This window comes from Rhamphochromis longiceps, linkage group LG12 (assembly GCF_057381845.1).
Source record: "Rhamphochromis longiceps isolate RC_006_pf linkage group LG12, R_longiceps_female_GT1.1, whole genome shotgun sequence".
NCBI classification, from domain to species: Eukaryota; Metazoa; Chordata; class Actinopteri; order Cichliformes; family Cichlidae; genus Rhamphochromis; species Rhamphochromis longiceps.
Window position 1 is genome coordinate 4,247,761 of NC_140568.1, and position 23,813 is coordinate 4,271,573.

Below are 23,813 nucleotides of genomic sequence, written 5' to 3' on the forward strand. Positions count from 1 at the left end.
CTACGTAGGGCTCATTGGGTGTGGTGCAGAGGTGGTAATCAAAGTCTCTCAGCATTGACCTTTCCTATTTGATCTCTTCTTTGTGTGTTTCATAACTGGCAGTCACTGGGGATGTTTAATGTATCAGCAGTATTAGGTTTCACAGCTTTGCATGTCTATGGCAGCAATTCATTTTACTGTAATGTCCTATTTCTTTGAAAGAAATTTCCTCATGAATGCAGAGGCGCTTTGGTCCACTGGAAATGCAAGTGCTTTTCAACAGGTAAATAAAGATGAATTTCCCAGTCGTGTATACAGTTATAGAGTACCTATAGCTCTAAAGCGTGAGTTGAATTTGTGTCTCCCTACTTCACTTCTAGTTTAAACTGCGTCAGAGGCTTCACCTCTATTTGCACACTGCTCATTCTCCTGTGCTTCTTTTGTATTTTCCGTCTTTATGTTATATTGCATGGGTTTCAATCAAACAGGAAATGGTAACAAACACACTAAAATCAAACTCTGCTGAGCAACACCATATGAAAAACTTTCCAAGCACCACACGGTGACACAGTTTCTCATTGTTACCCTCATTTGCCTGTTAAACACAGACCGAGCCCAACAGAAACCAGTTCCTACAAAGCTCACGCCCTCTCTTACCCTCTTCTGAGGATCTTTGCTGATGTAATGACGGTCCTCTGCCTCAGTGAGGGAAACAGGGTCAGGTGACCTCTCGGCTGAAAACCTATTGAACATACATCACACAAGACAAAAGCCATGCATGACAGTGGAACACAGAACAAAAAGCAAAGCACATGGACAGTATGAGCAGCTCTTACCTTTTGGTTAGGTCAAGGGGCAAGGGACGGGGCTTCAGTGCTGGTTTAAGGACAGGGCTCTGAGTCGGTGTTGTATCCTCTGTCAGCTGCTTGATGAGCTGTTTAACACCAACTGCTGGTTCACCTTCAGGGGTTGGCTGCAATGGAGAACGAAGATCTGAACCATGGCCGGTGGCAGCTACCCCAGGAGAAGACGGCAAATCGAGCAAAAGACTTATTCGCGACTTGACGCTAACCCTGCGCTTGTCTTCATCGGTCTCTTTTGCAGCCATTTCTTCTTTGTTTTTGTTGCTTTGGTCTGAGAGGATAGGATTACAGACATCAGTACTTTGTGGTGTGGTACTCGTAAAGGTTTTATCTTCCTCTTTGCTTTGTGGTAGTGCTTTTCCCTCTGGAGTGTTGTCTACTGTATTTCCTTCAGGAAATTTCCGGTGCAGTGAAAGACCAATAGACCCAAATTTGGAAGTGAGATCAGCTGAAAGGGGTCGTCTCCCAGCCGAGCGAGGAGCAGGAACCGGGGTCTCCGTCTTCGTTGTACTGCCGGGGAAAATGGCTGATACAGGTCTGGGCTTGGAGCCTCTAGGATGTGGTCGCAGAGGCACAGATGTTTCAGGCTGAGCCTTTTCTTTTCCTTCATTTTCTTCCCCTGCATCAAGAAGAAAGCCCATGGACTTTGCTCTAGTAAGGGAGGTTCCAACTTTACCTTGTGCATTGTGGCCTTTTTCGTCTTCTTTTTTAGTGGTTCCAGACCACTCTGCTGCTGGTAGTTTTTTAAAGCTCTTTGAGTAGGCCAAGCTTGATGTTGAGGGTTTCTGCCTCTGTGCTGGCACAGGAGGAGGGGTGGGTCTGCTAGGGCCTCCAGTGTCATGTGGAGGTGCTGGTTTAAATGGCTGGGCTACTAGCTTTGTTGTCTGTCCAGTGTTCAACTTAGTGGGTGATCGAAAGGAGGTAGAGGCAGGACGGTTGGGGTTGGTTAAAAGTGGTCTGGGTTTGCTGCTGGAAACCGGCTGCTGTGGTTTTGGATTGCTTGGAAGCTCTGGTTTGTATCCAGCAAGGCGAGTGGACTCAGGTCTGGGTTTAGTTTGAGGCTTTGGGGCAAGTATGGGCTTAATTGTAGGATTTTTCTCCACAGAAAAAGGTTTGGGAGTAAGTCGCGGCTTGGCGCTTGGGGCAGGCTTGTTTGGTTCAGCTGCGATGAGCTGCGGCTGATTGGCAGACGGGATGTCAATGAGGCTCTTATTGCTGGAGTCTGTCAGGGGAGTCAGGTGATGTCGTCCTCCTGCCACTGTCCTTCCTACCTCCGTAGTCTGAACCTCCACCTGAGCAGCCATCCTGTTGAACAACACCTTTTGTTAAGCATAAAGATAAAATACCCCATCAGAGAGAAAATAAAAAATAATATTACTTACTGAGATCCTCAACAAAAAAGTACCTGCACAAAATCTAAAAATGTAAGGATTTAAACAATCCCCTAATCTAGCCGTTACTATAAACTTGGGAGTGCCTGATATTCCATCACAAGTTTATTGTTCAAAAGTCTTGAGCCATCTTTATTTAAAATTTTCTATGAAAACAATTGAAGTCATTTATTGAAATGTAAAAAAAACAACAACAACAACAAAAAAAAAAAAAAAACACAGGCAGAAGTCTCTCAAGCTTTCTTGTAATTTCTTATAAATCTTCAGAAACAGTTCTCCAGGTTTCTTGAAGGACATTCAAAGCTCGTCTTTGGATTTTGGCTGCATTTTGTTCTGTTCTCTATCGAGAGGATTTGACACTGCTTCAATAATGTTGAAGTCTGGGCTCTGGGGAGGCCAATGCATGACTGATAGAAAAACCCAAAGTAGAACACTATCCATGTAAGGTGTAAGCGCAGAAGCGGTGTGTTTGGGATCACTATCATGCTGAAAATCAGGTTTGTTGTCAAGTTGTCTGACATGTGAAGACACAAAACTGGTTCATATGAGTTACAGGCAGCTTTTGTTACTCTTAAATGATTCATAGGTCAGTGCTGATGCAAAAAAAAAAAAAAAAAATTGAGGAAATCATTCTTTGGAAAATACAAAGCACTAGACTGAAAATTAGTGAAAAAGCAGCCAAAGTCCAAAGAAGAACTTTGAAATACCTTCAACAAAAACTACCGCTTTAAAAAAAATAAAAAAATAAAGTCTAACTCATTGCAAGCAAAATCTAAAGAACTGATGAGTGGCTCAAGACTTTTGCACAGTAATGTATATTATTTTGCCAAAGGTTATTGATTGTTAGGTTAAAGCAGGACATATTTAGTGCTAAAAAAGAGCGGACACCAATAAAAGGTGAGTGTTTGTCTTGTACATTTACACGACACAGGTCATTTAATAATGGCTTAGCACACAGCAGCACAGGTGGGACTAATAACATCAACTTTGATTATGATGCATTGAACATTCACGCTTCCATGAGCCCAAAAGCAGTATCACTGTGCCTGTGCTTTTTCTGCAGTGACATATGAAAATGCCTGATGTGAAAAAAGCAGCAGCCGTGTCAGAGAAAAGTTACAACATATTTCCAATGGCTATTTAAATGTATTTTATTGTATTTTAAGACACATTAAACATTAGTTTATCTACTTAATGTTTTGATTTAAATGTTTTAATGTTACTTGTACTTAAAACCTGTAACCTGCACAATTGTTGCCTTTGTTTGACCTGTTGGTCGACTCTAACAACTGACATTAACGTTATCTCAGACAACCACACACTCACTTATGACACACACTGGAAGGAAGAACTCAGATACATCTGGAAGAATCAGCTGCATCAGTCAGACAGTTGCAGAATATGATCAATTGGAACTGAAAACATTTAACTATATGGATCACAATACACACGACTTGGAATATGAAATAGATCCAGACAACTTTTTCTCATCTAACAATAACAATTGCTGCTACTATACAAATAAAGACTACAATCAGAGGATTAAAACTGAGAATAAATTATCAATTATCCACTTTAACTGTAGAAGTCTCTATGCTAATTTTAGTCATATCAAAGAATATCTTAACCAGTTTTCACATCCATTTAGTGTCATTGCCTTATCAGAAACTTGGATCAATATGGAAAAAGGAACAGACTTTGAACTGGAGGGTTATGAATTCACATTTATAACTAGGCGAAACAAAGGAGGAGGAGGAGTGGCCTTGTATGTGGACAAATCCTTGAAATTTAATGTGGTGGAAAAGATGACGATGGTGATTGATAATGTACTAGAATGTATTACAGTTGAAATTTGTAAAGAAAAAAGTAAAAATGTAATCATTAGCTGTATATACAGAGCTCCAGGTAGTAGTATTGAGACATTTAAAGACTGGATAGAAGAAACATTTATTGAAATAGCTCGCAAAAAAGTTTTCATTTGTGGAGACTTCAATATTGATTTGCTAAACCCAAATAAACATAAAACCACTGAGGAATTTATAAACACAATGCACTGTATGAATCTATTCCCTAAAATTACTAGACCTACCAGGATTACATCACATTGTGCAACTCTCATAGACAACAATTTTGCAAATGACATTGAAAATAAGACTGTAAGTGGACTCCTGATTAACGACATAAGTGACCATCTTCCAATTTTTACAATCTATGATAGGAATTACAAGATCAATAAAATGGACAGTAAAAAAGAGTACAGACGAGTAAGAACAGAAGAAAGAATGAATGCATTTAAAAAAGATTTATTGAAGGAAAACTGGGGTGAAGTATATCAGGAACAGGACGTTAATAGTGCTTATAATAAATTCCTTAGAATATTTACATTACTGTACAATACCAACTGTCCAATAAAGCAATATAGTAGGAAACAGAAATATATGGACTGTCCATGGATAACAAAAGGTCTGCAAAATGCATGTATAAAGAAAAATGCTCTATACAGAGAGTTCTTAAGAACGAGAACTAAAGATGCTGAAATCAGATACAAAAGATATAAAAATAGGTTAACTAATATACTTAGATTTAGTAAAAAGGAATACTATAAGAAGCAATTAGATATAAATAGAAATAATAATAAAAGATTATGGGAAATCCTGAACAGTGTTATAAAATGTGGGACTGGACAAAAGAACTATCCCAAGTATTTCATTTGTAATGACCATGAAGAATACAATATGGATGTTGTGGCAAATAGTCTCAATGAATTCTTTGTAACTGCTGGACCAAATTTAGCAAGAACAATCACTCATCCTGGGAAAGCACAGGAAAAACCCGATACACTGATTGACAGAAATCCATATTCTATGTTTCTCACAGCCGTTGATGAAAATGAAGTTCTTGAAATTGTCAAAAAATGTAAAAATCACAAATCTTTGGATTGTAATGATATTGATATGATAGTGGTTAAAAGAGTCATTGAGGCTATTATAAAACCATTTACATACATCTGTAATTTATCATTTCAAACTGGTCGATTTCCAGACAGAATGAAAATAGCAAAAGTTATACCTCTATACAAATCTGGAAACAAACACCATTTCACAAACTACAGGCCTGTCTCTTTACTACCTCAATTCTCAAAAGTTCTTGAAAAACTGTTTAAAAACAGACTGGAAAAATTTATAGATAAACATAAACTACTCACTGAGAGTCAGTACGGATTCAGATCAAGCAGATCAACATCATCGGCACTATTAGATTCAATAGAATACATCACAAATTCCATAGACAAAAAGCAATATGTGGCTGGGTTATTCATAGACTTGACAAAGGCATTTGACACTATAGATCATGATATATTAATAAGAAAACTGGAACGTTATGGTGTCAGAGGGGTAGTTTTAGATTGGGTCCGGAGTTATTTAAGTGACAGAAAGCAGTTTGTGAAAATAAATGGTGGTTGCTCCTTATGTATGGACATTGCTTGTGGTGTACCCCAAGGGTCAGTTTTGGGTCCAAAATTCTTCAACTTGTACATTAACGACATCTGTAAAGTGTCCAAAGTATTAAAAATGGTTCTCTTTGCTGACGATACAAACATTTTTTGCTCTGGTGATGATCTGCAGAATTTATTGGAGGATATGACTAATGAAATAAGTAAAGTGAAGTTCTGGCTTGATAAAAACAAATTATCATTAAATTTGAATAAATCTAAACTTATGTTATTTGGAAATAGTAGTTTAAATACAAATGCAAAGATTCAAATAAATGGTGTTGATATTGAAAGAGTCAGTGAAAATAAATTTCTGGGGGTAATAATAGATGAAAAACTTAACTGGAGAGCTCACGTAAGATATATTCATTCCAAAGTATCACGAAGCATTGCAGTACTAAACAAGGCAAAACAGGTATTCGACAGAACATCACTTCATATTCTCTACTGTTCACTGGTTTCACCATACTTAAGCTATTGTGCAGAGGTCTGGGGCAATAACTATAAAACCACATTACATTCACTTTTTACTCTTCAAAAGAAAGCAATTCGAATCATCCACAATGCAGGTTATAGGGAACATACAAACTCACTATTTTTGCAGTCTGAAATATTGAAAATTGACGATATAGTGAAATTCCAAACAGCACAAATTCTATTCAAAGCAAAAAATAAAGAACTGCCAGGTAATATTCAGAGTATGTTTTTTTTGAAAGAAGGAAGTTATAATTTAAGGGGTTTTTGTAACTTCAAAACAATGAAGGTACGTACTACAAGAAAAGGCTTTTGTGTTTCTGTTCAAGGAGTGAAACTATGGAACAAACTGAATATGGAATTAAAGCAATGTCCAAACATAAAACTGTTCAAAAAGAGTTATAAAAATATGATCTTCTCGATCTATAAAGAAAAGGAAAATATTTAAATTAAGTGAATGTCTCTATTTAAAAACAAACAAACAAAAAATTCATGATGTGATATTATAGTATATAGTATATCAGAAATCTGTTCACTATTTTTATTACAAATTATATCAGTAAGGAAGCTGACTAAATATTCACTGATAATTTATGGGACAGGGGTGGGATTAAATAAGTGTATACTTCTTCCCACTCCCTTTCAACATGTAAATTAATCAGAATGTTTTTTTGTATGTAATTTGTATAGTATATATTTTTTTCTCTCATTTCTTTTCTAAATGTACTTGTATATTGTTCACATGTTGAAATAAATTACCAATCAATCAATCTCCTTGGCTGTCGTTATCAGTGCAATCAAACTAGCTTGTAAAATGTGTGTGACTAAGTTGAGATACTGGTGTAGTGGTGATCAGGACTGCATACTTTTCATGTGGCAACTGACACAAGGAGGAACCGGACAACTGTACAATGTCATTGTTTTTTGCTTCAGGTTTTAACACACGCACATCATTCTTAGGCAGTAAATGGGAGATTCCAGTGCAAACTCACACCAGACCACCATCCATCAAACATTCAGCTCCACCCCTAATGAACTTCTGCATGTCTATTTTGAAATGCTTATTCAGTCAAAAGGAGGTTTAGTGATAAATATGAGATGACTAAAGATCGACTTACTAATCTCTGACACAATATGCTGGTAAACAGCTTTATCTGTTGTTATAAAGCAATAATGAAGATAGAAAAGAGCACAAAGGCCCTTTAAGAAACTCCTTCTCCACATCTGATAATGCTTTCCACGTGTTGTGCTGAGTTACTCTGCTATGCAGAAACTGAATTTTCTTTTTATATAAATAATGGCACGCTTGATCAAAATCCTGAATATAATATCCTACCTGACCAGATGTCAACCGTCTGCTGTAGAGCTCGAGCTTCTCTTGTAACCGAGTCGTGATGTCATATCACACGGGAGGAAGGAGTCGAAGGAGCCTAAGAGATACACACTTTGCGTCATCAAAGCAGACAGGCTGTTCACTAGTTAAGACTGTCGTGCTGAAGGCTACGGTAGAGAAATCACAGCAGGGATACAACAGGGCGGTCCAAATGCGTTGCTGTGGTGTTCTCACGCCTTCAAAAAGCAGCAAATAGATGATATGTTTTCACTGACACAGACTTCAGTAAACACAGGCACACCCATATATATTTAGTGCACAACAAAGGTCATCGACTCTGCTCTCGTATATGCTTGTTATTTCCTGTTCTTACATTTGCATTATGTCCTCGATCAGTACAAGCACGCCATCGCCAATGCAGTCCTCACACTACTGCATCTAAATGACTTCAATCAGCAAATGTTGGAAGTATAAACATTGCTGTTTGGTGTCCTTTTCTGTGCCAGTCACGTCTTTACATGATCGCCCCTGTCGTTGTGCTTCTTAGCTGATAAGCTCCAAATACTCAGTGGGCAAGTCCATGATTCATAAAAGAAAAAGAAAAAAATATATACAAACATAAAAACTGGACAGACAAGGAAGCAGAGCCACGAAGGCTTGCGCTTGACTAACAGAGACTGTTGAAAATGCTGAAAACGTGAACTTTAGATAGTGGCAGGAAACACCTTCGCTGAGATGGAATGCCAAACATCCACTGTGATGGTGGGACGAGCAGCACAGCGGAGATTAAGGAGCCGTCTGCCTTATATAGGCTTAGACACACCACCGAGTATCCTACGCCGACTCATTACTGCAAGCCTCACATAACAATTGAAAAGAGCATTTCTTCAAGCCGAAGATGTTAAATAGTCAACTTTGAAGAGATCCTGCGAATGTTAGAGACATATTTCAGAGTATACGTGCAGGACAGTAGGGCACAGGGCATGGAGGCATTTTGTTTTGTTTTAGCCCTGACTCACTTACTGTCTTTAACTTTTTAAAGACAATGAGTCAATAACCCGGCTAAGCCAGTTATGCAGAGGAAATTTCCTTATGCAGACAACAGAACAACTAAAAGAAGATGAGCATTACCGCAATTTAGTTCTCACCTATGGTAAAGTCACATAAAATATACATCACAATCCACAGGCTTTCACTGGACTTTAACAGTGAAATATGCGATACTGTTCTCTAAGAAAACTTTAGACTGAGTTTAGCCTGGCTGTAATATTTTGCTGTATTATTATGGACATAATGTAGTAGGCTCAGGTTTTTAGGTGATCTTGACATTTAAAAGTAACTTACAACAGTGAAGCAGGTAACCACAGTTTTATATCACAGTAAACCATAACCCAGATTTAATGTGGACCTACTGGATGCTACAGAAAACCAAGCATCCCAACCACTTACACACACACACAATGATACAACTAAATCTAAACAACAATGCTAATAAATGAGCTTTCTAAGTTTTGTAGTTTTCCATCTCAGCAACAAGTGTTAATGCTTCCTCATGTCGTGTCTGCTCACCTAAATTACCTCGACAGTGCCCGGTCCAGTTTACCGACAGATAAGAGTTGGCTTGCTCCCAACAGCAGGGAGGCACATTTAACGTACAGAAGGAGAACGGAAAAAAAACAGAAGTGTGCAGACGTATTGAACGAGCGTGTTGCATTCAGCTGTTTGGGAATTCCCACAGACTTCAAACAAGAGGGAAGACAAACGCTTAAGCAGCTCGCTGGCTAGCAACCGTAAGCTAACAACTCAAGAAGCTGGACTCACAAAATGGAAACACTGTCTGAACCTGTCTTTCGCTGCCTGTTTGATCCCAACTGCAGACAACTTACCAAACCATAAAGTCAGCTTTCCCTCCACGCTTGTCGAAACAACTTCTAACACAGTGTATCCCGCCAACTTAAGGGAAAAATTACGAGTCGTGACAGTTGGTTAGCAGAGCAGCTAACTTAGCTGGTTTACTTAGCTAGCCAACTGGCTGGCTGGCTATCCCGTCTCAGGTTGCAGTATTGTTGACAGGGATAGACTACACAGGCAACTAGCCGCCTGAGTACTTTCCGCACAATCCAGCTCCACATAGCACTTCCGGCTATTGCTTTCAAAATAAAGTGCAACTAAAACATAAAATAGGATTTTGCTACATAAACTTGTGTCGTTCCAGTAAGAGACAATGACAGTTTGTGCATACAGTATACAAACACTAAGGAATCATTTTTGCTATATAGCACAACTCATCAGGTGTAACGCATACATACATACATACACACACACACACACACATGCATTACTTAAACTTCCGGGATGAATGTGGATAACTTAACTGGATACGAACCTGAGTATAGGATGTGCTCGGGAAAATATTATTCCATCCCAACTTTATGGCATTAATTACCCGTTCCCATGTTTAAAAGCACAAACCATCAGTTTGTTTGTTTTAAAAAGCTGACTGGTTATTTTCTGTTTGAATGGCGACACCTATTTGAATAAAGAAATCTGCATAATTCATGAACTTCAGATGCATTATGCATTTATTTGATCTCAGACTATTCTTAACCAAGCTTTGACTGCAGTCAGTATACAAAAACTTAAATTTTATTACACAGATCAGGTGGACTAAGACTGCCCTCTTGTGGAGAAAAAAGGTGCTGCGTTAATAAGATCGTGTGAACTGACCTAATTTGATAGTCACCTTCAGAGTTTCACTTTGCCAGACAGGGGGGGTAAAGAAGTGTAGCAAACAACCAGTTCTTTGATTGTGCATCTTTTTATTATTATTTGCAACAGACTAGTTATGCTTACCAGTCTATAAACTTGGACAAAATTAAAGGTGAATTAAAGAACCCTCGGGAAAAAAAAAAGAAAAAAGAAAAAAAAAGAAAAAAAAATCAAATCCACTTGTTCTCATTTCACCAGCACTCATTAAGCCAGTAATTCTCTAACTTCACACATTTCCAACACTGAAATAAAAGTTGGGGAAATAATGTTAAAAGTGAGTAAACATCCTACAACAGAAGATGAAATTAAGAAGAAACTGAATGACAAGAAAAGTGCTATTCATGTTTATCCAGGCAGAATATATCAAGAGTCCTGTTGAACCTACAGAACTAATATCTTTTACACAATACTGTGTTTTCACTTCCTGACATTAGAACTTAATGTGTAGGCATAATGTTGGCATTACCAAATACTAGAGCTTTGACTCTGGCAATCCAACAAATCTATACGTATGAAGAGCTAGCCCAAGACTGACCTGTGATAAACACTGAAAGATTTACTCACTTGCTGCCTTCTGTATTTAAGTTCCAGACTGATAATGTGTAGGTGCTGAGTATCCTGGAAAGTTTTAAAGGTGTAACGTACCTGCAGCTGGCTGACTGCTATTCTAGTATGAAGCACCCTCAAATTACCCTGTCTATATTAGTAATGGGTCTAATGGCTTGCACATGCATACATCTTGGGTACACGTTGCACTCTTAGCACCGCATGTGTGAACACACATACTCAGGCAGCCAACTTGTGATTGGATCACCAAAAACACATGTTAATGCCATGAACAAGGACAAAGACGCAACACTATGGGGCAGTTTCCTACAATAGACCCCATGATGCACTCAAGTACATGGAACTTACATAAGCCTGAAGCATGTGTAATACTTAGAATGTTAACTTAAATTGACTCATAAGGCTTTCATTGTGACACGAGCATGATGGTGCAAAGCTTTGGCCTTGTTGTACAACAGAAATGCAAGTTAAACCGATGGAAAGACAAACAGCTCGAACAGGTGATGAAGCCAGTGGAACAATGTTTGAAGCAGCATGAACTCAAATCCTTTTCCATAGCTTATAGTTCCAGAAAGATCTGCGTGAAACTGAAAACACAAGCAGTGGGGGAGAAACAATATGATTAAATGAACTTCAGTGTTGTCTACTTTGTGTGAACCATGGATGTGCTGAATAGAAGCTTCTGCTTTTTCTTCTTCTTTTTTCCTCCTTTTTCATCTGAAAGAGAAAAATCCCAGACGGGAGTGAGCGTGTGATCGTCTCTGAACAAACAATGAGTCTAGTCAGAAATATCAGGCTTCGGCTAAGTAGATGTGAGGGATCAGAGGTTCCTGACCTGGTTCAACCACAGGTTGTTGAGAAGAAACTGGACCACTGTCCAACTGCATAAGTGCCTTCCCTAAAGCCTGACTGAAGGAGTTCTGAAAGTTGGGCACTGGGACACGGTCTGAGCCGTCACTCTCGCCATCGCTGTCTGCTGCTGGGGGAGCGAGCAGCTTATCTGCATGGTACAAGGCACAACATTGAGTTCAGGAAACCTCTGGGTGTTGCAGTTCCAAAAACTGGTTTTACCAGAAATGCACAATAACACAAAAAGCTTTGCTTATTTTCACCCACTCGGTACGTGCAATTTGTAACAACTGATATAACCACATAGACAGGAAGCACAAACAGAAATGATGAGGCTGGGGTTTTATTCTGAGCCAAGGTTCAATATATCAGATTTTACTCCTATGACAAGTTGGGTTTAAATAAAAGTAGCAAAAACTGTGTGACTCTATTATTCCACCTTGTAAGCGGATGTAGGCAGACAAACCCTTTGATGACAACATGGGTACATTATCTGGCTCTTTGCTCAAGTATTATCAGTTTATAAAGCAGACTAAAACTGCACCCCATAAATACAAGCTTACTGCTGTAGCTACTATCACGAGCCAACCAGGCACCTCTAATCAATTTCATTTTAACAGGAGTTGGCATTTTAACTGTGAGATTTCACATTATTCACATTTACAGCTTAACTGTAACAAACAAGGCACCATAACATCTACACTCCTGCATTACCTTTCTTTGGAGTGATCCTGGGCCCAGCATCAGCTCTTGCTTTCCCATCTCTTAGCATCTACACAGGAAACAGTCTTATTAAAGCACTGCTGAGCTATGCCAACCACTTAAGTCACAAAGAATACTGTTCCCACACACACCTGTGCAAAGGACATGCAGTGGGACTCATCCTCCACACTACCCACGACAGGTGACGGCGTATTCAGACTTGGGAATTTCATTCCATCTGAATTGACAGACGTTTAAAAAAAAAAAAAAAAGAAAAAAAATGTATGTGTGTCATGGCGTTTATCACCAAAAGCCACACAGGCAGCTGACAGGAGGAAACTCTTATCAAAAAATGGCAGATGGAAGGGGTGATCTTACCAGAGGAAGGGCTGCTGCTGAGGGGCGAAGGAGGCGCAAAGGTGAAGTCAGGCTGGATCGGGGGGCTGCTGTTGTGAGGTGGAGAGCCGAATGCTGGGAAATGCTGAAGGTTCTCCAGTCCAATATGCACCTCAGGATCTGGGGAATGAAAATGCAAGTACTATGGACCTCAATTTCAAAATATGAGGTATATAAAAGGTGTAATTTTCAGGTATACTTACATTTACCCTGCTTCTTGTTCTCCTCAATCTCAATTCGCTTCTCTCTGCGTTTCTCATCTCTCGCCTTCTTCTGCCTCAGGCGTTTTCTTTTCTCCAAGTCATCTAAAAGGTTTAAAGGACGATTTATTTCATCTGAGAAACCTTTACAGTAAAACCCTTAAAACAAGTTTTAAGTGTTCTAACCTGCAAACATGTCCAGAGTTTCCTGGGACAGGACTGGTGGTTGCAGTGCTAGCTCACAGATGCTGAACTCGCACGTGAGTGGCAGATGAGCCAGATAGCGATGCCGGCGGCGGATCTCCTGCAAGAAGGAAAGGGGGATAAATAAACTAAATGTGTTGACTTAAATGAAAACTACATTAAACAACAGAACGTCAGTCTTTTGTTTCTTTGTTTGCTGACCTCTGTGACTGTCTGCCCCACTATCTCCACCACTGTGGCGGTGATGGATTCAGGACTGGCCTCCAAGCTGCCGTATTCACGTAGCAGGCAGCGCACGTTCACGGGATGCAGGAACATCTGCTGGCAGTCGTCAGCTTGACGGAGAAAAATGGAAAGCAGGAAAAAAATAGGGATGAGGAAATTTTACATATTACGGCAGGAATTTTATCCTGGGTAGATGGGTGGAGCAGAGGATCACCAACCTTGGTAGAAATAGTAATAAGGTCCAGGCACCACACTGGCTGAGGGCCGGCCTGACTCTGCCTGGATGGCCGGGCTCTCCTCTTCAAGCTGGAGCTCTGAGGTGGAATCCCCTGTAGCTGCAGGAGGCTCCTCCAGCACACTCTCTAGAATCGCTTCGGGAAAGCCTGGCAGCTCTACATCAGCATCTTCCGGAAACTCTGCCACCTCGTCATCAAATGCTGAGGCGTACTGCAGCACGGGCTAAAGATGAAACAAGACAGAGGCGATAAAAAACCATAACCAGGACCACGCAAATAGGATACATTTGATCCCATCACCAGAGATACAACAATGTGAAAAAGGGTAAAGAAGGTTTAGACTCACCTTGGCACTGCTGATGTTAGTCACCCCTTCTTCCACAGGAGAAGAAGGTTCTTTCATAGTCAGAGAGGACAAGTCGAGGCTGTCTGCATTCTCCTTCTGCTGCTCCAGAAGCTTCTCCTCTTGCTCCTAATCACAAACACATACAGATAAAGACATCATCAGTTAACTGCTTATTTGGCTTCCTTAGACAAAACAAACAAACAAACAAAATACCCAAGAGAAAATGGATTTAGCGGCATAGCAAAAAAACTTTTATTCATACAAATTAAATGCGCTTATTTCACTTTATTTTGTCTATTGCATTATTTATGTCTATGTTGTTATGTCTTAGTTGCCAAAGATGTGCACGTAGCTTTACCTGTAAAAGACAAAGGGCGCTCTGGATGAAGCACCCTTGAGCGTCCTCTTCCTGGCTAAGCTGAGCCTGAAGAATTCCCTTCTCCTCTGCCACCAGGTTCAGGACCTGTGCCGGGGAGGTCAGCAGCAGCTTGGAATATGGACTCAAACATGCATCTATGAAATAAATGTGAACAGAGTTTAAAAATACCTTTAAACTTATATGAAGTCTTATATGAATTTAAAAGTGAAAAATGATCTTGTCCATAAAACTGGCACAGACTTGCCTCCAAAACGAACAGGCTCCTCCACCTTCACCCACTGAGAGCTAGGCAGGGCCACCAGAGCCCCCTTCTCTCTTCGCATCAAGCGCATGGTGATCTTGTCACCAGCCACATACTGTCTGGTCTCCATAGCAACCACACTGCAACAACACAAGCAAGTGGTTAAAAACCAAACAAACCGAAAAACCCTGCGCAAACTAAATGAACCTGTTTTAATATCTCCATGTAGCAGGAGAACTTGTGAGGGCACAGGGCTCACAGGTAAGCAAGCAGCAAAGAACTCATTTGTATATACTAAGAATTATGATGTCTAAATGAGCCATGGGGGGGGGGGGGAGTAACTCCTCTTCTCCTTTAGACAGATAGCAATGTTTTGCTTCCTTCTGTTTTACCTCTTCAGGTCAGCTGTGTGCACTGCCTCATAGCAGATGGGGCACTTGGACCAGCTCTTGTCACTAAGAGACAGGTAGTGCAGCATGCACGGCCAGCAGAAGATGTGTCCACACCGGGTGATGCGGGCTGCCACAGGAGGGTACAGGCAGATGGGGCACGATGGCACCTCGTGGCTATAGATGCGCTGCAGAATGAGCAGAAATGGCTTGTCAAGACACGTGCTTTCATTTGATTAAATATTGGTAGTTAAGTAAACACTTCCCCGTCAAAACGCGGAGGATAACTCACCACTTGTTGCACACAGTCCCAGTTGACCAGAGTGTCTGGATCAGTGAAGTGAGCCTTGTAATCCTGGTCATCAGTCACCACAAACTGACAACTGCAACACACACAAAGGTGAGATGAATCCCAAACATCGAGTCTCTGCATTCAGAATCATTTTCGTTTGGGAGGCCGCTTACTTGGCCTGCAGAAAAAGCTCCTTGTTGAAGGGCTTGTGCTTGTGGCCCCATTTGTTTCGACGGCCCCAACAGGAGTGGCCTCCGTCTCCGACGCCACCGTTACCTCCACGGGGTTCAAAAGTGAAGTTCAGCAGGTGGTTCAGGCTTATTTTTTTCGGTCCTGCCAACTGAGCCGGGCTGAACTCGGCCCGGCGCGTCTCTGCTACCTGGTGACACGAGGATTGATCGCAATTGACCAAATGAATGTCAACAAGGAACTGCTGAAGTTTTCTCACCACTAAATGAGGTCAGTACAACATCAGCCTTTGGAAACACGCACCTCCTCACGTCGTCCTCCACCTGTAACTCCATACTGTCGTCCTCCACCTCTCTGAGGGGGTCTCTTGTCAAAATTCTTGCTTTTCTGTGAATTGGTGCGGCGAGGGCCGGGGAAACTGTCGGCTTTAGGAAAGGAGGGCTCACGCTTGCGGCTGTAACGCTTGGAGCCTCCATTATTTTTACCTTCTGAAATCCAAATAAAAATTTTTTTTTTTTTTAAAAAGCCTTAGGGGGGAAACATTTATAAACATCACAATTCAAGCTGATTTGTAATGTGAAAGACCCGATGTCTAAAAACAGTAGATTAAGTCTCCTGTAATTGAGTCTGTAGGTAAAAACTAAGCCTTTTGCACATTTCCACCCCATATAAAGAAAGTGCAAATACAGTTTCTTACAGAGTTCAATGGTGTTTGTTTAGGGCACATCTTAATTCGTGTGTTTTGGATTTTCAGTGCATTTTTTTCAGGATTTAGCAAACAAAATACCAGTTTTCATGCATCTGAAAACACAATAGTTTTGTGAAAACTATACAACTAAATATTTATTTACGTACATTAGTAGCTTTTGATTGGTAGCGGAAATGTGTCATCATGTCATAAAAAAAATAAGTAAAACAATGCTGGATGGAAATATCGGGTACTTTTGTGACAGCTGGTGGGTCAAATGTTTTGACAGCTACGTCAGGTCCTTAGCCATACAAGGTAAACAACCTCTGCAGTACGGCTAGGCCCCAACAGGCCACAGGGCAATGGGTGTTTAGCTACAAGAGCACACAATGTGTTTGGCAACCTCATGTGATATTTATGCCGTTTCCTGATATGTGTTCACCTGTTTTGGGTTTAGATTCGCTCGGTGCCGGGCCTGTGGAGCTGGAACGGGGCGGAACCTTGGTGCTGCTGCTGCTGTTGGGGTTTTTCTCCATGTTTGTCTCCGTGCAGTGAACGGTGTTGAGGCCGAGCTCCGGGCAGAGAGCCGCCGAGCTCTCTAGCATAAAACGGAAAAACGGAGAAGGAAAGCGGGCTGCAGTGAGTGCGGGTCAGGCGACGAAGGCCCCGATTCATTTCTGTCAAACGCGGAGACCCCATCACGGCGACATCTTGACCATAAAACAAACCCGAGAAAAAATAAGAGACACGGTTTCGGCGTCTCAAGTTATCGGAGCAGTTGGAAGTGAGGACGAAAAATCGTCACGCGGGGCCAAGACCCCCCGAATTTAGGATTTTTTCTCGCTAAGGGAAACAATATGCCCTTAACAAGGCGATAAATGTTTTCCAAAAGCTGGAAAACCTAAAAATTCCGAGATTTTAGCCAAAAAAAATATATCCTTCAAAACGAGCTTGCACTAATGGCGACGGGTCGCCAGACAGGAACCTGAGAGACCCGGATGTTTCTTGTACTGCCTGCCGATTTGTTTAGTAGTGATGTGTCGGTCGCGAACGAAACGGCTCTTAGAGCCGCCTCTTTGAAGTGAACGACAAGACCCGACTCCTTATTGGGAGCCATGGGTTATTTTTTTCTTTCTCTCACCCTCTCTCTTGCCCTTTTTTCCGCTTCACTCCGCACGCGAGGCTTGTGCTTTGCGCTGGGAAGAGTGGGGAGAGGCGGTAGTTGCACTCGCAGTAGCACAGGAACAGAGCCAGAGAAAAAGAGAGCCAGGGACAACAACGTCACATTAGAAAGGTATAATAATCATCCACAACTATTTTCATTTGCAGATGATAAAGGATTCAGATAGTTTATTCATGTAGGCCCATATGACAGAGAATGTGCATCTTCTTTTTGTTTTCATATTTTAATTTATATTTAATTGTGTTGTGGTTTGCAGTGTTTTGTGTTGTTTCACTTTAAATTTGTTTAAAAGGAAAAAGCTGAAATTTTAAATAGTTAAAAGTTTAAAATGTGAATAGTTTGGTTTTGTATTATATGATTTATTTATTTATTACATTTTATGTGGAGTGAATAAATAAAATTATATTTACAGTGGCCCCTAGAGACAAAGCACGTAAAAACTCCGAAGCACGTACAAACTCCAAAACACGTACAAACCCCGAAGCACGTACAAAACACAACAGAAGTGCTCCAGGATGCTAGGCGCAGTGTTGAGCTTTTGTTACCTAGTGGCTACACAAGCCAGGAAGTACCAGCGACTGGATTCGGTGTGTGGTAGTAACAGATAAATGAACTTTTTTTTTTTTATTATTTGAATATATATATGAGTGCTTGTGTATAAATACACAAACAATACACATATGCTTTCAATTGTGTAATTTAAGTGATCTAGGTAGCTCTGTTTTGGAAATTCAGTTAACGCTAGAAATGTGTTTTGGAGTTTGTACTTGCTTTGGAGTTTGTACGTGCTTTGTCTCTAGGGGCCACCATATATATTTATATATAAACATATAAATAAAACCACAGGGTTTTTTTTACATTAGGAATTCATTTTGTGCACAATTTTATATTATTGTTAATAATAAATTAATTAAAGCAACAAAACAACCTGAAGATCCGGTTGGGAGCCAAAAGAGCCGGCTCTTTTTAGTGAGTTGAGCCAAAAGAGCCGGTTCTCAAAAAAAAGAGGGGGAAATCCCATCACTATTGTTTAGTAAAGAGGCCCGTGCGAGGGATCATGGGAGACGTAGTAATAACGTCCATGTCAGATTAGGATTAGTTTATTGGATTTGGGGTGATAAAATAAGTTTAGTATACTTTTGTTTTCTTCATACTTCGTGTTTTTTAAATAGTTTGTTTGTTTTGGGTTCTTTTTTTTTAATGGAGTCAGCTGGAGTAGCTGAGCCAGATGGTGTAAATAATTGGTGTTACCTTTATACTGGGCCTTGGTGCAGACCCTCAATTTAACTAGGGCCTCAAACTAGTCATAGCCTTTGTTTCTGCCCCTCTCCAAAAAAGTTAAATTTTAAAATGAAGACACATTAACCAAGTAAAATAAACCAGAACCCAAAAACATTACCCAAATGCCTGTCTGAAAAGTTTAGTTTAAGTGTTTAATGCCACAAAGTTTTGGCATTAAGATTTTCAATGTACAAAACCCTTCTAGTTTTCAGATGGGTACATGGGATCACAGGAAGACCTTGTCTACAAATCTAAGTATGCAGCTTGGATACTGCACAGGGGTAAAAGTGGGGGCCTCACCTCATAAGACCATAAATGTAGAAACTAAGATTTAGGAAACAATAAGTTAATTTTATAAGTCATGGTCAGTTTTGGAGTTGGATATTTAGCCCAGGCTTGTTCACTGGTTAATGACTTACCAGTTACAAGGCATTAGCCTAACAGCATGCTCCGTCCACAGTTTGCATTCAGCCCCAGCACTCGCTCTTCAAAACACTAAGATGACCTTTGCGCTGCTGAAATTGCAGCTACTAGAACACAGAACACACACCAAGAATACCTGTTCAGTCTAGTCTTCGTGTTTTCTTCATCAGGCAATGGAAACTTTTATTTTTAAATAGATCCAGTTTTAAGCTTCAGAGCTCTAACTTGCAGCCGTCACCTTCGAAATAAACAGCAGGGCAGAGAGCGTACTCAGGATCAAAATAATGAACTCAAATTAAAATGTTTAACCTCCTAAGACCTGAACTCTTCCACGACATGCATTTTTAATTTCTCTTTGATATTTGGGCTGCTTGGGACCTGATGAATGTAAAAACAACGAATTACCAGATTATTATTTTTTTTACCTAATTTTTGTATCTAAGAAAAATGAGAGCCACATACGAGGATATTCGTTTAAAATTTCGATAGAACAGTAGCAGTATAATGTCCTCGTAAGTGGATATCAGGCCCTTGTAGAGCAAAATTGAGTATTTTGGTCTAAATAACCCAAAATGTGATGTCCACATATGTGGACGCCAGGTCCTAGGAGGTTAATCTACCTCTCTGTGCACTAAATTTCAAACCTAACAATTTTCTGCAGCATTAAGCTCATTGTTTTTGCAAGTCTTGTATTTTACTGTATTTTTCATGTTCTTTTACATTTTATCACTATTTTTCCCCCATCATCATCATCTGACCACATCTCTTTTTAGAATAGGCGGCGCTCACAGGGATCATTTTGTGCACCGTCACGACACATTGAATGCACCTTTTTGTTTAAGTTTGCACAGAGCCCGAGGCAGAAAACGCACCTTAACCTAGACAGCTGATAGCCATCATTGTGATACCCGATCTCTTCCACTGCGGTTTTTAGCTAATGCAAAGCATTGTGTTGAACTTTTGTAGTATATCTTTCTGGACGTCACTAACCAGTGGGTGATGTCATGATTTACATACAGCCTGCTGTATGTATCTGTATCCATAATTTTGTATACGTACTACAGAACATCTTTCTATATAATGAATGGTATATTCTTAATAAAATTATGAAAGTGCGTATTTGATTGCCTATATGACCCAGATGGTCTATGTGAGCATGTGAAGTACATGGAACAGCATCACAAACACTGTATCTTCAAACTATGGCTTTAATTTACAAATATGACAAAAAAGGAACCAATACAAATTAAACACACAAAATTAAATGTCTGACTCTTCAGAAGGAGAGCATAGTACTGTGTCGCACTGTGTAAATGCAGTTTTATTTAACTATCTAACTTATGATCATGTGATCAAACACATGACTTTGCTGATGAAAGACACTCAAGACAGTCCATCAGACCACTCTGCAACCCAAAGTTATCCATGTAAACCGTCCCTCCAGTGCAGAGAATTATCTAAAGGAGGTGGAGGGGTTAAAAGTAACAAAAGCACTGAGAACCTGCTGCAAGGTATTCTTGCAGTTGTGAATCAATTTCTTCAAATGCTTCATACAGACTTCTCTTTCAGTCACAACAAAAAACAAGCACAACCAGGCATCCTACTTGAACCTGAGCACAGGCCCCAGCATGTAGTCAAGTCACTCCTCTTCTTCCTCTTCCTCCTCACTCTCTGAATCCTCTTCAAATGCTTCCTTGCTTTCTGTTAGGGAACAGCTTAGAATTGCTTTGCGAACCTGCCGTTTTTCTTCTGCAAATGAAACGAGGAGAACTCCGTCAAATTGCATTTTTTTTTTTGTTCATTTTGTGTTTGTTGTCCCAAGATCAAATGTTTGTTGTCTTCAGTGAACTACAAGATCTACAACTGAAGAGCTTGATCACATCCTATATGATTTAAGACGAAAGTTAAAATGTAGAACATTACAACTTTATGAGGATAATATTAGTGTAGTGTTAAGAAACACACTGACCAAAACTGCAAAATTTAGTGTTCAAATCAATTCTTTACCTTCGCTTTTACATTTAGGCAGCATTCGATGGAGCTGCTGGGTGTTGTATCGGATCAGAAACTTCTGACATGTTCTAATTGTCCCTGAAACAAACAAAAAACTCACCTTAAATTATATGTAGTTAAAATGTATGGTTCTGTGCAAAAGTCTTGAGCAACCCCTAATTTCTTTCTATTTTCCTTCCAAGGAGCCAGACCTCCTTATAATTGTTTAAAATCGTCGTGAGCAATAATTTTCCAGGCTTTCTGAAGGTCTTTCAAAGTTTTTTGTTGTTGGCTTTTCTTGGTTGCTTTTTCACTTATTGTGAATTCAGTCTTTCTACCTGACCATTTTCAGAGCAATGCTTATTTGTTTCTTAACCCCGACTGATGATTCATTCAAGTATTAAAAAAAAAGCACTTGTGGTGGGGCGTTGTCTGCGGGGCCGTGCGGATGCACCTGCATGGTATCCGTAATCATGCCCGCCGAGTTTAAAACATGGGGAACTGGGGTTTGTTGTGAGTTTTTGTGGTGTGATGCATGTATGGCTGACAGCCGAGAGCTGCAGCTGGAATGAATAAAATGGCTCAAAACTGTGATCTCTGGACCCGCCGTGTCTCATTCACACCACAGCACTTAACTCAAGGTATTCACCAGTGGCGTACACATAAATGTTAACTTAGCAAAGAACCAGTTTTAAACTGTACATAATTTGCTTCCACTTCTTCTGTTTAATCTATGAAAAAATACCAACGATAACAATGTGACGGGTGGGAAATAGTATTTTTTCCACTAAGAGGACGATTCCTAAAGAGTTGTAAGATGGAAACTAGGTATATCTCAGCATGGTCTGCAGTCCATTGTTAAAAAACTGAGAGAACTGGGTGACAAAAAAAGGAAGTGGCACACCTAAAAGACTATCTACAGCAGATTAACTATCTGCTGTATATGAAAGTCATGTCCTTAAGAAATAGTAAAAAAAAAAATCCAGCAAAGACCTCACACAGAATCTGAAAGATGCATCTGAACCTTCAGCTGATGCACCTGCTGTTCACTGCCTCATTAGAAATGATTTAAGTGGAAGAGTGGCTGTCAAGAAGCAGTTCTTAATGAAGGGAAACAACCAGAAGTCTGTCAACTTACACACGAACTGAAAGTCAGTGGCAACAGGTCTTATGGAGTGATGAATCAAACGTAGATTTTTTTCCCCCCAAACTGTACAGAGGAGGTTAGGAGAGGGGTACAACAGTGAGTGTCTACAGCCATCTGTAAAACATGATGGAGTCTATCTTGGTTTGTGGTGTGAGGGATCTTCTGAACACAGGAGATTAAGCATTAGATTTTGATAAACCATGCAATACCATCTGGAAAGTGTCTTCCTCGTGATCAACGATCTCAAACACATTGCCGGTGCAGTAAAAGCATACCTGGATTAAAACAAAACAAAACAAAAAAAAAACAAGTCATGGACTGACCTCCAGTCAACATCATTGAAGCAGTGTGGGATCACCTTGACAAAGAAAGGAAAAATAGGCAGCCAACAACCAAAGAACAGCTTTGGATGTGCATGAAGAAGCCTGGAGAACTATTCCTGAAGACTACTTAATGAAATGACAGATAGTTCAGACTGTGTTGAACAATAAAGGTGGTCAAACCCTGTATTGATTTTCAAACTCATTTGAATTGTACAAACTCTGTTTTTGCCCTATATGCAGTATTTAAATTTATGATTGCACACTTTTCAATAAATCAGTGTAACTATTTCAGATTTTTTGAAGAAACAATGAGTGGCTCAACACCTTTGCACAGTACTGTATGTATTTTTCATTCTGGAATATTAGTTTACAGTTTTTTCTTACCTCCTACATGCAAACAGTTTAGAAAGCAGGGAATTTTTTGCCCACGAGTTTCAATACTGGTAATGAAAGGCAATGCAGACCACAGGAGTTTGTAACACCTTTTGGGAAAACGTAGAAATACTATTCCAGTGTGAGCGTTCAGATATTTAACTAAAAGGGGGGAAAAGACAAAAAAATTAAAAGTCAAACGACATTCCAGCAACATTAGCACGATGTCAAGAAGAATGTCGTCACCCCAGAAGCCAAAGGGCTGGGACTATTATTATTTCGTTTAACTTTGCTTGACCAGCTTCCACAGGCAAACATTACGAACAGCTAAATACATTTTAAAATTTACTTTAGTGCTGATGCTTATTTGAACAACTTTCACTGGTATTTTCAAGTGTTGTCGCTTGATCCTTGGAAAGTATCTAAAACTTCTTACCACAAAATCTAATGCTACACATAGCGGCCCCATAGTCCCCATGTGTGCGGGCTACCGCTGCCTTCACTGCCACCATAATTGCTCGGTCGTCGAGCAGCAACAGCTGGCTCCTGTCCGACACGTTGACTTCGCATAGTAAATACCTGCGGTAGAATATGTAGCGTCAGAAACTAGGAGCACACACGCTAGAGGAAACAGTATACGAATGGCACGTTTTACCTCGTCTTCAGCCGCACCATCGCTGCTTTACTCTACTTCCGTCGGAACTTCCGTCAACAAAACTCGGACGAGCGCACTAGCGCCACACGCTGGAAAGATGTAATGTATATTCGACACTTACATGGGCCCAACAACACATCCGAACAAAAAAAATTAAAGGGTAATATATTTCAAAAGCGGAAGAACTGGTAGATAGGTGGCTTTCAGAAAAGATAAAACGGTCGTCAAATCA

General features: G+C 40.1%; 3 protein-coding genes across 5 annotated transcripts in view; all 3 read right to left on the minus strand.

Annotated features, from left to right (window-relative positions):
* The window catches only part of LOC146656613 (uncharacterized), a 34,077-nt gene extending 24,448 nt beyond the window's left edge, over positions 1-9,629 (minus strand). The window contains exons 1-4 of one of the 3 annotated variants that reach the window (XM_085424406.1): positions 9,420-9,628; positions 7,537-7,630; positions 816-2,147; positions 637-721 (exon numbers count right to left, since the gene is read on the minus strand). In XM_085424406.1, the coding sequence (XP_085280532.1) occupies positions 637-721; positions 816-2,146 (1,416 nt within the window). In that variant the 5' untranslated portion in view covers position 2,147; positions 7,537-7,630; positions 9,420-9,628. Of the gene's footprint in view, positions 1-636; positions 722-815; positions 2,148-7,536; positions 7,631-7,906; positions 9,400-9,419 lie in introns of those variants that run through there. The other 2 variants (XM_085424407.1, XM_085424405.1) reach the window with 2 other exon arrangements.
* A 1,482-nt stretch (positions 9,630-11,111) lies between these two features.
* On the minus strand, positions 11,112-17,214 carry rnf10 (ring finger protein 10). The gene is made up of 17 exons (XM_085424408.1): positions 16,648-17,214; positions 15,821-16,005; positions 15,502-15,707; positions 15,329-15,419; positions 15,040-15,224; positions 14,651-14,787; positions 14,386-14,540; positions 14,028-14,153; positions 13,664-13,904; positions 13,422-13,555; positions 13,203-13,320; positions 13,020-13,121; positions 12,799-12,936; positions 12,573-12,658; positions 12,433-12,490; positions 11,705-11,869; positions 11,112-11,586 (listed from the first exon to the last, which is right to left on the minus strand). Exons 1-17 carry the CDS (start codon positions 16,808-16,810, stop codon positions 11,513-11,515), a joined length of 2,364 nt encoding a protein of 787 aa, XP_085280534.1. The 5' UTR covers positions 16,811-17,214; the 3' UTR covers positions 11,112-11,512.
* A 3,068-nt stretch (positions 17,215-20,282) lies between these two features.
* pop5 (POP5 homolog, ribonuclease P/MRP subunit) lies at positions 20,283-23,788 on the minus strand. Its single transcript, XM_085424410.1, has 5 exons — positions 23,582-23,788; positions 23,363-23,505; positions 22,939-23,088; positions 21,100-21,183; positions 20,283-20,841 (listed from the first exon to the last, which is right to left on the minus strand). Exons 1-5 carry the CDS (start codon positions 23,599-23,601, stop codon positions 20,732-20,734), a joined length of 507 nt encoding a protein of 168 aa, XP_085280536.1. The 5' UTR covers positions 23,602-23,788; the 3' UTR covers positions 20,283-20,731.
* Positions 23,789-23,813: the final 25 nt, after the last annotated feature.